The 17,891-nt window shown below is 37.1% G+C and overlaps 1 protein-coding gene across 1 annotated transcript; it reads left to right on the forward strand.

Moving 5' to 3' along the window:
• The first annotated feature begins 119 nt into the window (after nucleotides 1-119).
• Nucleotides 120-17,055, forward strand: prlra (prolactin receptor a). The gene is made up of 9 exons (XM_079486050.1): nucleotides 120-323; nucleotides 8,405-8,490; nucleotides 8,598-8,730; nucleotides 9,749-9,918; nucleotides 10,817-10,983; nucleotides 12,054-12,195; nucleotides 12,730-12,826; nucleotides 13,264-13,333; nucleotides 13,962-17,055. Exons 2-9 carry the CDS (start codon nucleotides 8,427-8,429, stop codon nucleotides 14,931-14,933), a joined length of 1,815 nt encoding a protein of 604 aa, XP_079342176.1. The 5' UTR covers nucleotides 120-323; nucleotides 8,405-8,426; the 3' UTR covers nucleotides 14,934-17,055.
• The last annotated feature ends 836 nt before the right edge of the window (nucleotides 17,056-17,891 follow it).

The following is a 17,891-nucleotide window of genomic DNA, read 5'->3' on the forward strand; positions in this document are numbered from 1 at the left end:
AGGAAATCAATGCAGAATCACAGCATCAGTACCGGAGTGAACGGAGCACACGGCGGATGAGCGCGGAGGGGGCGGGGCCAAGGAGGAGCTGAGTGGTGACGTCACACCCTCTCAAAGACAGACCGGTTAGTCAGGAGACGCGCAGCTCCCAGAGGCATTTGACTTACCTGTGAGGTGTGTAAAAACTCGTCCCTCACAAATCAAGACAGTAACAAGTTATAGATTACATTACGAAGCAAAAGTAGAAATCACCGCGTTCAATGGAGTCACCCAAAGACTCGCAGTGACAGAGGGATTGTAGGATCTCAGTTTCACCGTGAGAGGTAAACGCAGATTAAAATGATTTTCCCTTTTCTGTAGTTTTTATCATTTTAGTCATTGCTTTTAGCGCTGTTATAAAATGACATAGTAAAATAGAAGATTAGCCTAATCTGTATTTCAGTATAACATTTCTTTGAAACCTTTACTTAGGAGTTTAATGGTGTGACTGCTTGAAATTGTTTTAAATTGCTGTATTTTAAGTAATAGTTTTATAAATACGTCATATTATATAGTTTCTGAAATAGCGATAGTATTTAGTTTTTGATATCTTGGTCACAGTGTATTAACTTCCGAGTAATACAGCACGAAGACCTTGTTGCCTAAATATAATAGCCTTAATAATATAGTTTCTGCTATAAACAGCACATTCTATAATGTAAATGTTTACAGATATGTTGTTTTCACTACTTGATGGGTCAGAGCCGGGCTTTGCAGTCTAATAATATTATCGGAGTGGAAAGTGCTGATTTGGCTGTTTATTATGTAATGAGGTCTAATCCTGAGCATAAGAGGCCACACATCTATCTCCAGATCTCATAGATGCGCTTATGGATGACTTCTGTTTTCTGGTTTGTTGTAGGCCTGATTATTTTTGTTGCTGAATTCAATATACTAAAGAATGGACATTTTATTTGAGCTTAGCAGGAGCAACAACCCACTTTTTCTTAACAACACAATATGGAAGATTGTTGTTCTTTTGCCCTTTTTGGATCATTGACTCTCTATGTATCTAAAAGAGGAGCATAGAAGATAAAATATATATCTGTGGGTTTGTTTTGTTTGCTAGCAGACCTGAGTTTGAAAATCATTTTTGGGAGCTCAGAAATTATTGATTTTTCCATAATGCATTAAATGTGATCAAATAATACACGTTTTTAGGTCCTGATTTTTGGAATACTCGTGTAGTGCTTTTTTTTAGTGCATGCAAAAAGTACTCTTAATTGTTCATGTTAAACTGAGTTTAGTCAAATAACTAGTCCTCAAAAACTGAAACCTGTACAATACAAGCTACAGACTCTTATTTGTATTTGAACATCTATATCTGACATTATTGTGTAATATAACAATTAAACTTAAGCCTTTTAGTGCATGGTATTGTGGCAACTATTGTACTGAACAGCGAACTGATCTCATCAGGATTACCAAAATCAATCAAGCTTTCGCTTGCGCTTCAAACACTGAGAGGTGTGTGCACGTGTGTGTGCGCGCGCTTGTGTGTTTGTGTTGATTATTATAGCCCGTTAGAGGACTGAGGTGTTGAATATCATGTTTATGTCTATGTCTCTCTTACCTCCGTCCAGTTTTTGCAGCTTTTCGTATTGATATCGTAATATAAGATTAAATTATTTCGGTGCTCAGAAATGTATATTTACTTTTTCTTTGCTTCATTTCACAGCATTGCATTGTTTGAGGAGCAACGCAGGAAACCTTTAAAGAAACCAGAGAAATGATCATTGTCACTATATCAAGCCAAACACAGTTCCTGCCAGGAACTAGCTTATTTGATTTGCTCAATAAGCTTTATGGTTTATGTACACATAGATTCTGGGCTGAATATAATACCGGTATAATAGCGATTCAGAGATTTTGAACAGATATTACAGTTATCTAGAAAATGTTGCTAGCCAATAACTGTTGGTCCCACATTTACTTTCATTGTATGGACACAAAACCAATGCAAGTCAATGGGGACAAACGGTATTCTGTTACCAACATTTTTCACAATATATTCTTTTGTGATCTGCAGAAGAAAGTCAAACAGATTTTAAATGACAAGAGGGCGAGTAAAATAATGACAGAATATTCATTTTGAAGGTGAACTCTTCCTTTAAAGCTGTGCAATGTCAATAGGACTCGTCATACGACAAGCTATCAAAGTTACACTAACAATTGAAGGCTTTTAACATAGACACGTTAATAGAGTAATGCTGACTGCAACAACGTGAATGTTGAGGAAAAGCCATCAGTAGACGAAACAGCCCAAAATGTTAGGTCGTTCGAGAACTTGGATCACTTGAATATATGCAGATGATGCCATGATTTCTTGGAAACCTTGGAGAGCTTGTATGACTGGGTTTCACTGAGCGAAAGCTTTGTTAAACCATCAACAATGATTATTCTTTATCCAAACAAACATCGAAGGGCTTTTAGCTTAACATGCATGTTTTATGTTAAAGGAAACGTGTTTTGGTTGGGTATATTCATCTTCATGTTCATCTGTGCTTCTGTGGTTTGATTACAATTATCCCTCATTAAAGAGACAAATTGCAATGATTTTGTAAACCACTTGCCACGATGGCCAGGTCCCACACTGAATCATTGTCTTGTTTATTTTTAAAAAGTAGCCGAGTTTTACTATAGATAAGCAATTGTTTCATTAGTAAATCATCTGTTTACATCTTATCCATGTGCTTATACCCGAATGACAACAGAACATAGAGGTCTGCGGGTTATTCCTTTTTTTAATGTGGTTGTTGACAGCTATGGACATCCCCACCCCTTAAAGACGCACTTCCACCTGCTAATAACGTATCGATGTTAATCCCAAACTGGTTTACGTCTTGATCTGGCTAACTGCAGATCAGCTTTCAGGTCTATGTCACCTGTGCAACACTACACCTTCATTCACACCGCTGACGGTAAAGAGAACGTGCAGTGTTAGATCTGACTCAGCCTGGAAGCACGGTCTGTGAAACTTGTGCGGAGTTGTGCTGCGGAGGCTAGAGATATAAACACGGTCCTCAGAATGAAAAAAATATCATTGTGAAGTGTTTGAGGAGTGTATGAATGTAAATATTACTGTAGTGTTTTGAATCGGTGACACCAAGCTTATTTCTTATACAAAACTGAACACACAGGTACACGCAATGTCAAAAACAGATAAAGCAAACCTAAGAGAGATGGGTTGTCGGGGCCTTTATTTGATTTCTTCTTTAAATCAAGCTGTTTTAAGATTTACTTTCTGGAAACGCATAATTTTTTTTAATTTTTTGTTGGATTTGTTGGAGGGGGGAGACAAAATATAGAAAATATTGTGTAGCATTTCCAATGTAGAGCCAATTTATTAATGAATTAAAATAGTACATTTATATTGAAGGCTTAAATACAAAAAAAAAGTTTTTTAATGCGTTACATTACATTGTACTAAATCTTTTTTCTTGTTTCTTTTTACTGTAATTAAAAGTTTGACATTAGTTATCATATAGGTGTAAATTGCTTTAAGTAAATATACAAATGAAGACATTAGAGAGTCATTTCTTATGTAGACTGTAGACAGTAGATGATGGAAGCGAGCAATTATTATGTCTGCTCATAATAAGGGCTCTAATGCATGCATGCTGTTACCCACGTATTCTTATACGGCAGATGGTAATTTTAGCAACAGTAAATAGAAAGAACGTACTTGTTATATTATGTTGGTGATTTGTGATGAAACTCCTATTGTGAACCAATACCACCCCGTTTCCATTGTGCCGCAAAAATATTCAAAGTATAACAAATATGCCACTCAAAACGTTTGCATTTATTTGCATGCTTGTGTGACACGTTAAAAAAGCCATTTTAGCTCAAAGGTTCGGTTTTAATTAGCTGAAATGCACGATATGACTCCCTCTGTAAATAAAATAGTGGAAGAGTGCAAAATTAGGCCAGATAATCCACCTTAATCTTTTCACAGATTTAACCTGAGAACATTAATTCCTAAAGCCAGAAAGACCTCTCCAAGCTATCTATGGAATTCTGAGGGACATGGAAAACAACAGGGTAGGAGGGGAGCGAAATCTTTTGAGCAAGTTGGTGGATGTGTGCTGGCTTGTTGGCAAGCCCCTGCTTGCCTTCCACCGTTCAACAGGCTTAGCGATTTACTGTAACCCCCCCTTAGATGTTATGTAAGAAGAACGCATACAGTAGGAGGACAATCCTGTAATGCCAATTATCAGATCAGAGGACCATTCTTGAAATCAGTTTAAGAACATAGAGGTGAAACGAGTTTGGAGATTTTACTTCTGTGGATGTTGATGTAGATATTTGATGTAGCACCAGGGTGTGTGAATTTCATTTTAATGTGACCGTGTTAAGGCAGTTGGGTTTACTGAACGTTCAGAGAGCACATGCGCCACATGTGATCGGTGCTTACAGTATATAAGCAGGGCTGGGAACGTTTCTTTTAAAACTACAGATTACAAAATACATGCTTTATGTGTAGTCGGTAACGTATTTAGTTAGATTTTTACACACATTTTGTAACTTAATCTAAATACTTTAGAATACTTTGGAATACTAATAAGGTACATAAAACAAAGGGATCACCAAAAAGAGAACTTGGCTTTCCACTGCTTATTATTTTAAACAACGTCAGTTTACAGTTTGCCCTCATTGGACATTGTAGTCCACAATTCTAAAGAAAGAAGTGAGAGAAAGTCAGAACTTTGAGACAAAAAGTGGCAATTACCTAAAAATGACTTAAACAAGTAACTTACAAACAACGAACACACTTATTCAGGATAGTACTAAATAATATTAGCATGCAATTTCTATGAACCCAGATCCCTCTTATTTTGTAAAGATTATTGAAAATTTGCACATTCGCCAAGGGCTATGAGACTGTAACTGTAGTTTAGGATTCTTCAGAGTCAGAGAATCACCAATTGCTTTTTATGTGTGTTTAAAAGAAATAAATGATTCCAAGTAATCACTTTGGAAATCTAAAATACTTTTCGGATGTAACTTGATTACAGTTCTAAAATAACTGTAATGAAATACAGTTACTCAAAATTTGAATTTTTAATACATAACTAAGTTACATGTATTTCGTTACTCCCCAGCCCTGTATATAAGTCAATAAATCAATTAGTTAATACCTTTGGAAAAGCTCTTGCCACACTTGCCGAAGGTAACTGTGACTCTCTATGTCTGTGTATTGTCCTATAGTAATAATAATATGGGTTCAAAATCGCTTGTTAGTTTTCTTGCCCTTGTCAGTCATTAAAAGTTTCTTATTTTTCCTTTTCAACACCTTGAAAGAGTTGCTTGTCAATTCCTGACCAATTGTGGCAAAGGAGCTTGCAAAAGTTTTTTGTGTTGGACAAAACGTAATGTATTTATAAGAACCCTCGATTTAAATGATCTTTGAGGAACCAAAACACTTATTTTATTGCATTACTGTGAAAAAACGTTTGTAGGGCCTTTCTTTCAAGAGTGTTACATTGTATTCATGTATAAAGCCATATGAATCTAACCTCAGTTCAACTGGGTCTTTATGATATAAATCCTTAGGCAATTAAATATGCAGAAAATACAGCTACAGTTGTAGCTTTTTTCCCACACTGTATGCAAGATGATTCTCTCTCTCTCTCTCTCTTTCTCTCTCATAAAATGTTCTATTATGTTTATGTCTCTGTACTGTAAATCTGCCATCCTTACATCATCCACATCATGTGTTCAATGCTTATTTCTGTCCTCAGATTAATGGCACAAAGAACATAAAGTCAATTCTCTGTCATATGCAACTGCATATTATTTCCGTGCGGGCATCTGTATCATTATGTAATATTGTGACGGAAAACGTTACACAGGTGAAAACTGAGCCAATTTGACAAAGCAGAATGCCAGCATCACCCTGCTAAAGTTGGCACAGGTTAAAAAACATATCTGGTTGTCTGCCAAGACGAATGCATTGTTCAGCTGAACGATACTTTGAAAACAAGGTTTGTCAGGGCTGATAATACATTCATGTCTATTCATTTGTTTTGTGTGATTCTCCTAGTGTCAGTCAGGGACTGAGGTCAGGTCAGAGGTGCTCATGAAGGTCAGTGGACCGAAACATTGTGCTAACTAGTAAATATCCTTTTGTTAGTGTTCGACAGTGTTGTTGGACTATTTCTCCTACGCAACTATCGGCCTTCAGGCAGCTGAGTTTTTGTTGACAGGTCAGAAGTGCTGTCACAGGTTGTGACCCAATGCATCAAGATGGATGACATAAGAATAACTATTTTGGATTACGGAACTCATATCGTGTGTGACAAATAAATAACTCCGTCGATGTTCAAGTTGATTTAAAGGCTATCTTATGTGCTATAGGTAACAAACTAGTGATGTTTTAAATTCCAAGAGAAATGTTAAGTATCTTTTTGCCTTTGAATTGTAAGGAAAAACGTGTACTTGTTCTTTTCTATCAGAAATATGGATTTCACCATGACAATCGCAAATACTTACCAATATAAAAGGACATCACAACATCACAGACTAGAAGTGTGCTCTTTTGACTTTAGGGCAGTATGCAACTGTCTAGCAACATCCTAGCAACCGTTCTGAAGCCCATACCAATGGAGTAGCAGGAAACTATCAGGAAAACCTGACTGTGTCAAGCAAGACTCCTGCATCCCTGTTGAAAAAACAGCACATGCTGGTTAGGTAGTTTTTGAAGCATAGTAGCTGGTCATGTGCTGGTTTAAGCTGGTCACAAGCTGTTCCTAAACGGATTGACCATCTTAAACCAGCACGACCATCTAAAGACCAGTTTAAACCAGCACATGACCAGCTGAGGACCAGCACATGACCAGATTAACCAGCTAAGGACCAGTTTAAACCCGCACAAACCAGCTACCATGCTTCAAAACCTACCTAACCAACATATGCAGTTTTTTCAACAGGGGTTTCACAGCTTAGACGTCAGAAGAGTTTGAGTGTGTAAAAAGTGACACAGTGTAAGATACCGTAAACGTCCTTCGATTTATTAAAATGTATTTATTTTAGATCCTCTTGTGCACAGCCTGTGAAGACTGTGTCCCGTAGCCATGTAAATCTCATTTAACTAAATTTAACGGTTACCATGAAATGTTTTTATCATAGTCATGAGTCTTGTTTTGTGAGTTGACCAGTTCTTTGTGGATATTTTACATATGACAATAGCAGTCGATTTATCCCCATCAACAGAAAGGTTGCATCGAGGAGCACTAGATTTACAACCTTCACCTTTAAGTGTGCGTCATGCGAAATTACCTGTAAAACTATTGGAAACATTCCCACACAAACAGAGCTGTTTTTCACATGGTGATTTGTGACGTAAACATAAGTCAGTAAGTGGCAGTTTGATGACCACTATATTTTTTAATAGGCGCTTTACAGCTTATGTTGAATAGGAAGATACGAAGTTGTTGCAAAACCTCATGAAATACAGATGTACCTTTGGAGTTTACTAGTTTGCAGTTTGACTTGCTATAATCCAATCATGTAGACTTTTATTTAGATTTTTTTATAGACTTTACAAGGACATTAAAGAAGTTGGACTAATCCAGATTGTTCAAGTTCCCTCTAAAGTCAAACAGATCATAACTCGCATTGTCAAGAGACCTTTGATAAGATGTTCTAAAGAAACACTTAACAACCAATGAGGCCAATGAGTGACTGTAGGAAAATACTTGTTTATTGTGAAACAGCATTGTTTGCAGCAAATATTCACTTTGATGGCACAGTTAAAATATTTAAGACCATCTTAAAGGAAAGTCCACCTTCAAAATGAAAATTATGTTATAATTGACCCTCATGTCGTTTCATTTACATTTACATTTAGCAGACGCTTTTATCCAAAGCGATTTACAAAGAGTTCAGGGAGCAATAAGCGATGCCGATATGTCATACAGGAGCAATAATACAATAGGTGCTAATACAAAGTTACTAGTTTCAACAAAAGCCAGAACAATAACTGTTGAGAGAAAGTGAGAGGGTTAGTGTACATAAAAAAAATCATTTGTCTATCTAGTATTCACAGAAGAGATTTAAGTAGTTTTTTAAAGGTTGTGAGAGATGTTAGGAAGAAGGTTCCACCAGGAAGGAGTTGTGAAGGAGTTGTTTCAATCCTGTATGACTTTCTTTCTTCTTAAGAACACAAAAGAAGATATTTCGAAAAATGTTGGTGACCAGAAACAGTTTGTATATTAAATAATTAAATATATTTGTAATTAAAACATTTTCCATTAAAAAATAGGAATGCAATATCTTCCCTGTTTAATAAAGAATGGCTTTGCCTTTTCACTATGGGAATAATAATAATAATAAACAATCTTTTTTGATTTTCACTAATCAGATCCTAGACGGCATCAGGCGTGATGGGAAACTCTGGACTTGTGTTTATTTTGACCTTTATCATCACTCTGATGTCAAGGGCAGCAGGTGATTAATAACATGTCCACATTACTACCATACTTCAAAGAATACTTCTTATTATGTAAATGTGATGATATCTTATTTAATTATGTATATTAAACCGATGTCCACAGGCCTTAGCCCTCCAGGCAGGCCCAGACTCACAAGCTGTCGCTCTCCAGAGAAGGAGACTTTTACCTGCTGGTGGGAACCGGGCGATGATGGGGGCTTGCCTACCACTTACGCCCTCTACTATCACCTTGAAAAGTCAGTCTGTCTACTTTTACACTCCATGGCTGCACCCACACAACACACACTGTTACATGCACCCACACACCCAAATAAACTGGAAATCGAAGAGCACACGATAAAGATCATTGTTGTTAAAGTCACTGTGAACCTGAAGTTGCCACCGTTTTTACTTCCGTATTCTGACACATTTCAGAGTGAAAACTATTTTCGCAGAACATAAGTAGGCGTGGCTTGCGTCTTTCACTGCGAATTGATTGGATGCGCAAAAACGGCTGCTGCGTTAATTTTAAAATGAAACTGGCAGCAGACTGACGAGTGGAGGGGGAGGAGTTAACGGATGCTCCGTCTAATTTAAGTCATATGAGATGGATAGTCATTTCAGGGCGGAAGTGCATTTTCCGATTTTAACTGAAGATTATGAGGGTACATGCATTTAAAAAAGAAAATGACCCACATTGATAAGTTATTTACTATAGACGCTGCAATATTTCATGAAAAAATATGAATTGTCATTTTTTATTTCACTGGGACTTTAAGTGTTGTGCCAACATTACGGCTTTGAGATTCAGCAAGTTCCATACACAAACAGATGACATGTACAGTAATACCGTGTAAAACACTCACTCAATATTTCAAATGCAAAACATGCATCACGCTATGATATTTTGGTAAAGAGAAGAGGTATTGAAAGTAATTAGCTTGGTAAGGTCAAGAAGATTTAAAGAACTGAAAAAATACTATTACAAAAAATGTTGTTCATGTAAAAGCAAGTTGGATATTGGATATAATTCTGTTTAATATTGCGCATAATATTGTTAAGATTGTTTTATTGCCAGCAACCTTACTTTTACACTGACCGTGTGTAAAATGTTTATCATCAAAATATTGTTTTTCAGAATCAGCACAATTTTAACCTCACCTGTGCATTTATTTTATGAACACTAACAACACTTTGTTATTGAAAATGTGAAACTATTTGGCCTTGGTAAATTTGTCTTTTGTGTGTTTGCCTCTCCATGTCTTTTATATACAGTTCAGAGACGGTGTACGAGTGTTCGGACTACAAAACCGCAGGCGAGAACTCCTGTTACTTCAACAAAAAAAACACATCATTGTGGGTCAACTACAACATCACTGTGGTGGCCACCAACGCCCTGGGGAAGAACATTTCAGAGCCCGTGGAGAAGGACGTGGCCTATATAGGTAAAACTTCCTCTTACGTTCTCTATCTCCGTCTTATTTTTCATTGACACTGTTTATTCCTCTTCATCCGTCCTGTGTCGTCCTCGTACCTCATGTTCCTTCCTGTGTGATTCATCGTCTGTTTGTTATCTTGTTAATTAGTATTAAATGGTACATGGGTTGCTGCTGACTTAATGGCCATAGAGTCACCAGATTATTGCAGCGCGTCTGGGCTCACTGTTGCGAAAGATTGTTCTATCCTTTGGGACGTAAAATATTACACACAGTTTCTCTCTGTTGTGTTATCCCCTGCATTTTGCCAAAAAGCCTTTTTGACTTTTGGGGTAATTTCTTACCAACAAAAAGCAATTCCAACGTTTATTTTTGCTCACTTTTATAGTTTGGCTTCATCGTGTTTCTTTGAATAGACAGATTTGTGCAGACAAGTTTCCTGTTATCGTTAACTCGCCTGTACCGTTATAACTGTAAGACTAAACTTTAACTAACGTTTTTTATTTAAGCTGACAGGGCAAAACAGTCCAGTGAAATACCTTCCACGCTTTTCCTCCCTCTCAGCAATTTTTCTGCATTTTTTACATTTTGTCTTAGCGCAAAGGTCATTGGGATTGACCTTATTACTGGTTGTCATTTTTTACCCTCATACTGGAAGTAACTGGTTTTCAGAACTTACGGTATTGAAACAACAGAAGTGCTGAAATGGAAAAAAACATACAGGTTTGGAATGACGGAGATAACAGAAAAATGACAAAGTATTCATTTTTGACTAAACAATTCCTGTAACATTTAAATTATGGGATACAGTCATAGTCAAATGTGTTCAAATATATTCACGAGAGGCAGAATACTCACATTTAACAAAAGTGTTGTCTCTTGCTTATGGATTCTCTTGTATCAACAGTTCAGCCCGACACTCCAGAGAACGTCTCGGCTGTAGTGGTTCGTGAAGACCAGATTATATTTGTGAGGGTAACCTGGGAAAAACCGAGAACCGCAGACACGCGTTCAGGGTGGATCACGCTGGATTACCAGTTACGAATTAAAACAGAGAAAGATGAGGAATGGGAGGTGGGTTAAAGATAATGATGATGTTAAATAATTTGATGTTTAATACGTTAAGACATTATTGTTAGTGGACGTTTATTCCTCTACCTCAAGTTACTTAGGTTTGCATCACCTAGAGACAGATTTATTATAGGTTTTAAGTTTAATATTTTGAATTAGCTTTTTATATTTTTAGTTATCGTGTTCATTTTAGTGTAACTTTAAGCTATGTGCTTTAGTCATATAATTATTTATTTCTCAGTCTAATAAGTATACAAATAAGTTACATTTATACATATTTCAGTTTTAGTTTAGCATTTATTTATTTTCTGTTAATATTTTAGTCCCTCGAGTAAAACGCAACTAGAAAGGCATCTGATTTGTATTGCCAAGCAACTAACTTTTGGATGGAATTTCTTAAATATTACCAAACAGACTAGAAAATGGTTAACAATCGCGACTGTTTGTATGGGAGTTTATCTGAGACATCTGAAGTGAATGGAACGTGCAGGTGGACAGCCAGCAGGCCCATTTGTCCATTAAATCAGCTGTTATACAAAGAGGTTTAATCATTGACTGACCCAGTCTGGGTTCGTCTTCAATAGTCTGCAGAAACCTGAGGAAGGATAGATGTGCAAAACAACAGAGACCAGATCATACTAGATTTTCTTCTTCAAGAACATAAAGCCAAAGGCACGTGGAATAATGATTGCCAGAGTAACCCGAGGGCAATAGTATTGACTCTGAGAGTATAGCACAAACACACAGTATGTATCTGATCATTATGTTTATTTAAGTCAAGTGGACAGACATTGTAGACATTGAGACTTGAAATATTAAACAGGTTTCATCTCTGAAATCATTTCGAACTGCATTCACGCAGCATTACGTGGAGACATATTATCAATCTATTTAGCAATATTGCACATTACAGTTTAATGTGTTCTTTATTTTTATCCTAAATGTAATTGGAATGTTGATATATAAATATACACAAATATAATATTATGAAACATATAGTTTAACGCAGCAATCTACTGCACCTAACATTAAGAGCCATTGTTTTAATGTTTTTTCCCTGTGTGTGTGTGTAGGAGTATTTCGCTGGCATGCAGAAGTACTACAACATATTCAGTCTTCACCCCGGTAAGAAATACATGGTGCAGGTGCGATGCAAACCTGATCACGGGTTCTGGAGCGAGTGGACCCATACGGCCTACGTCAAAACGCCCGGCTGTAAGTTCCTTATTTGCAGATGCTTCATAACACATAGAGTCCTATATACCATCCCTGAAAATGTTCTAAAGAAATGAACTGTACATCTGATTACCACACTTTATTCAGACATTTAGTCAGCGGCTACGAAAGAGATGTACTTTATTCTGACGGGCATCATGCTTGGAATCTTACAGTGCAGACTGTTCTGGTGAGAATTCCATCAGTTTTACTTTAGGGAGTTATGACCTCATCGTTCCCGAGGTGGCTCAACCTCAGTCAAGCATGTATTCATGCTGTACCCTTACACGGGCCTCAGTTGCCTCGGAGCTGACGTGGAAAATCAGGCACAATGGGAGTCGCACCTGACAGCGGCAAATGAGCCAGAAATCTGCCCTGTTTTCAGCGTTTTAAAACATCATCACACTGTTTTAACTTACTTCACCTTCTGTTTACTCTTTTAATGTCTTTTTTCAGTTTCTGGCACTGTGACTTGATTTTTAACAGAAACAGTGTATTCATCACCATTCTTGTTCTTGTATTTGTGTTCTGTAGACCTTGCGAGAGAACGTTCGCTGTGGATCATGCTTACCATTTTCTTTGTCTTTGGTGTCCTCATCCTCACCTGGACGTTAAGGGTCAAACAGAAAAGGTGCGAAACATTTTTCTGAACTTGCAATTCATTTTAAATCATTCCGCAGCACAGGTATGTAGACACACAGATAAAGGATCATTAATATTACTTTTGGTTTTATCTTTTTTATAATAATGAAACAATAAGGCTGTATTAGTTAATGCATTAGCTAACAATGAACATTTCATGTTTATTTTATATTTTTTGAATCGGCTATTTACTGTACATCTAGTTAACAAATACTTTTTATAGTAATTGTTATTTACATTTTTTTAAAGAAGAAATATGAAAATTAAAGAACCAATCAACATTTCTCTCATATTTCTCTCATCTTAGATTTGAACACACAACTACAATAGGGAAGAAATGTAATTCTCATTGGTACGGGGGCAGTCAGAATTAATCTCATGATCCTGTCAGGAGAGAAACTCATCATATAGTTTGTCTGTTTGCAGTGTGAAGCTGTGTTTGCTGCCTCCTGTGCCTGGGCCCAAAATTAAAGGATTCGACAAACAGCTCCTCAAAGTACGTTAAAGCACATAGACAAGGGCCAGTGTTCAAATAATGTCACATCATGTCAACTCAACTCAGTTTGAAGGTAAAATGTAAAATCGCTGGGCCCATGTTATGCAAGTTCACCAGCCCTGGGGCATATGACGAGATATTCGTCTTTATTGTTAGTGTAGTATTTCAGGCCAAGTTTCAGTTATGAGGCAATTCAAGACATGTTTATCCAGAAATGAAAGATCTGTCTTTTACCCCACAATCTCGCGGCAATTCATTATTTTACAAGATGGCTTATTTGTACGTATTATTTGTATGATTAAGCTTTTTCTCCATTGACGATATGTTCAGGGTTGGGGTTTGGGGAGGGTCTTCACTATGAAGTTTTTCTAATAATCATATATTTTTGATTCACATCGAGAGCCACCTCATGAAATAGTTATGATTTCCCGTCAGATTTGGTTGTCTTTTCCTCTAAGGAATTGCGATTATCTAAGACTATCTTCTGACATTCATTGAAAGACGGCAAACCAGAAACTGTTAACCTTTAAAAGAACTGAAAAAACGAATGAAAATCTTTGCACAAAACACATTTTTGTGTGACCCGTCAATTTAAAAAGTTTTGCCACTTCTTGTGCTCTCTCTACAGAATGGCAAGTCAGAGGACGTTTTAAATGCTCTGGTCATACAGAGTTTTCCTCCAAACACCGATTACGATGACTTATTGGTGGAATATCTTGAGGTGTACGATAATTATGAGCAGGAATTGGTGTTGGATGGGAAAGATTTGTCGGAGGACTGCCTAAAGTCCAAAAGCTGTTTGGACAGCGACTCCGGCCGGGGCAGTTGCGACAGTCGAACACTGCTGTTGGACAAATGCACGGAGGGACGAGACTCAAGCAGCAATTCGCAACACTACAGCCAGCACGGTGAAACAAGCTGGGCTTCTACTGAAAGCAGCGAGTGCCAGGTACCCGAACCGGGTTCGCCCGAGTCCGTCGACGGGCATGCCAAGACCTGGCCTGTCGTGTTCTCATCTCCGCAACCTCACCACTGTCAAGCCTATAAACCGGCCTATCACAGCGTCCCAGAAATTCTCAACCTCTCTTCGCCACGTATGACACCCATCAGTTACCATCGGCTTCAGCATCGGGACGTCCCATCACAAGAGGCCCACTTCAGCAAGCCCACCTGTCGACATTCCCAAAGCTACCACCAGTTCAGCCTGGACAGTCCTGAGCACACGGCAGAAAACATTGTGTCTCCATCGCGTTCGATGGAATATGTCGAGGTCCAGAGGGTCAACCCCGAAAATGTGCTGGTGCTCAGGCCTCTTTCAGACCCCGAAGGCGGACGTAACCATACTGAGCTTGCCGGAGAGGACTACACCAAAGTCAAAGAGGTGACATCAAACAATATGCTCTTACTGCAGACAGAAACATCCCCTCAGTGCTCGGACAATTATAGCCGGGGCTTGGACAGCCAGGCCGACCGATGCTCGACCCAACAGCAACCCAGTAAACCTTCAGTTCACCCATTGTTCAGTCCGATGCCACAGGAGGGCATGAAGCTGATGGGAAATGGTTACGTGGACTCGACCTTGTTGATGCCATCGTATTAACATCATCTAGCCGCCCATTGTGTGAAAAACTGCAAAACAATAAGCCATCCACAAAATCATAAACTCTTAATGAGACTTAACTTTTTCCACTTCTGTTATAAATCGACAAGTTATCAAGCCCTGTGAGAAGCGCTTACCTTACGTTTGGATGATTTATATTTTTACGAATTATATTTATAGATTAATATGCTTGAGCGTAAACAAGGGTTTGTAGACCTTTCTCAGGCAGGTCTGTGTCGTTTGGACATTATTTTATGATTTAGTTGCTCCTTAAAAATGTCGGAAGCCGTGTCGTGTAATGTCAAAATGACAAATGGCTTCTCACACTCCTATCTGTGTTTGTCACATTTATTATAGATTTCTGCTCTCAGCAATGCACTATGCATTATCTTTATGTAAATGTATTTTGTACTGTGGCACAGTTACGTGTTTGAAGACACTTTTTTATTAAGTTCATTTAAAAAGGGGTCTCTTGCTACAACGTAAAGCGATTTCAGTCAGCTGAGTTTAAAGGGATACTTCACCCGAAAATTCTGTCATCATTTATTCACCTTCAAGTTGTTCCAAATCTGTATAAATGTCTTTGTATTGATGAACACAAGGAAGGATATTTGGGGAAATGCTTATAACCAAACAGATCTCGCCTAAAGAGACTTTTATCATTTTTTATTCTGATGAACACATAAAACGAGATTTTGATGAATGTAGGACAGCAAACAGTTCTGTGGCACTTTTGACTATCATTGTATTTTTTCCTAGTACTATGACAGAATGTGTTTGGGTGAAGTATCTCTTTAATTATTGCCAAAATGTGCCCCCTCCATATGTTGCAATGTTGAACTGAAGTCAGTCCAAATTTAACACATTTAAAGCGGGATCTCAAAAACAAATGAGTATTCTTTGTGTCACAGCTGGTTTAATCCTACTGTAATCCTGCTTTTGTTCAGTGAAAACAAATTCCAGTCCATTCAAGATGCATTGTGTAATCTAAATGACTCAATATATGTTTGTGTACTAATGGTTCACTAATACAAGACTTGATTTAGTGAATTAGATTTTGCATTTGATGTTTAATCTCAGGGGGAGGTTATCTCAAACTTTTGAATGTATGCATTTCACTGACTAGCTTCTTAAGACAAGACTGCTTAAGTCTCACTGTTAGAACTCTTACTTTTCATATTTCAATTAGCCCAATCTACCTTTTTATGTAAATGATTTAAGGAAGTTATAAAAATTAAGATTTAGACAGTAGTATATTAGACCGGCATGTTGTCTTAGACATTAATGCAGCACTCCAATTTTTATGTTTTTATAAAAATATAACATCAAGGACATCCTGATAGGTAAGGCAGGGACAAATTTTAGCCTTTGCCAGTGCAAATCAACTTCTTACCCACATGTTGCCTTTTATTTTATAGTTATTTTACGTTACATTTTCATATTAATGTGAATATATAGGATATTAAAACTTTACTCATTTGTGAGCCAGACTGTATATTTTTTTATTTCTGTGTTCTTTAGCCATTGTAAATTATTGGTTTAATTCATAATCGATGGACAAAGCTTCATATGTGATTGACCATTCGTATGCCAATGGTCAATCTTTCAAATGTACGTGTATGGGTTTAGGCCTGAGGACAGTTATGTTTGGGCTCACCTGCCATTATGAAATATTTTAAGCTTTTTCAAAAGAAAGCCTTGTCACTATAAGAGAAATCTAAAGAACGATTGAAGCAATCCTGCTTTAAAATATTAACTCTGAGATTTAACTTTATCAATAAAATCATGCTTTGCTTTCACCCTACCAAACTTACAATAACTGGTATCTAATAAACATTTAGATAAGCAAATTGTGTGGCCCATAAACATATGTTAGTTGGCTGAAATACATCTTGTGTGATAGTTGTTCTGTTTTTCCATAAGAGATGGTAAAATTTGTGCAAAACACTGTCAGATTGTTGTAAGTGTGCTGTATAGGCCAGGCCTTCTTCTAAGTACATTTACCTTGACATTTCTTAATAAAAAATAATGCAACAGGTTATAAATTATCTCCACTTGCGCCGTCATTTTGACTTCTTCATAAATGCAATTACATCAACTAAGATTCAATGAATAAATATTTAAATAAACATGTGTTGCAGCTTTTACTTCACAAAACAAATGAACATTTTGACATTTTGACATTTCATTTCAAATTTCATAAACAAACGAATAAGCTTGTCTAATATTGTGCTTGTTAGTTGTTTAACTTATATTCTATTAACAACAAAAACTAAATAAACCTTCCATCTTTCTAATGGCTTTGGTAAACAACTATAATTGTTTTCTTTTTTTACAGTGCTGTCACTTTTGTGCCACTATAAGCAATTGAAAAGACCTAATTAGATTTGACAATTAGAATAAAAGGGAACATTGTAAATGTATTTATTTTCCAGTGGGTACAGTTGTATGCTTTTTCTAAACTCACATAAAACTCGGTCTAATTTTAATGTGACTCTTTAATATTAGGCCTATACCGCATTCAATAATCTTACCATGAGAATCTTTCTAACTATCTCAAATGATGACGATAACATTTATTTTCTCTGTAAACAAAGCCGGTTTACAGGATGAGGAGAGTTTCGCCGAATAGTGCGTGGTTAGAGTCGGACTCGTGACCAGAAGGTTGCCGGTTCGAATCCCAGGGCCGGCGGGTATCGACTGAGAACTGACAAATAGGTCACATTCACTTTCAAAGAGCTGAAGGTTTCAAAACAAACCTTGCACAAAACACTCCCTGAATGTTGAAACAATATAAACAAACACACCTTGAGCACATTTTGTGCGCGCATACAATGTAGCCTCAAGTTGTTTTAGTTGGGCTATTTATACACAATGGGTCTCATTCATGGATCATTCAAAATATATGAGTAAATTACGAGTAATTTGCGCGTAAAAGCGACCTTCCTGATTCTCGAA

This window comes from Barbatula barbatula (genome assembly GCF_947034865.1).
Source record: "Barbatula barbatula genome assembly, chromosome: 22".
Classification (NCBI taxonomy): domain Eukaryota; kingdom Metazoa; phylum Chordata; class Actinopteri; order Cypriniformes; family Nemacheilidae; genus Barbatula; species Barbatula barbatula.

Bases quoted from the DNA above. Each gene is read 5' to 3' on its own strand.
- prlra (XM_079486050.1), top strand. From the start codon at position 8,427: ATGGGAAACTCTGGACTTGTGTTTATTTTGACCTTTATCATCACTCTG. The intron at 12,196-12,729 runs GTAAGTTCCTTA...TGTGTTCTGTAG, and splicing joins CTACGTCAAAACGCCCGGCT to ACCTTGCGAGAGAACGTTCG. The intron at 13,334-13,961 runs GTACGTTAAAGC...CTCTCTCTACAG, and splicing joins TCGACAAACAGCTCCTCAAA to AATGGCAAGTCAGAGGACGT.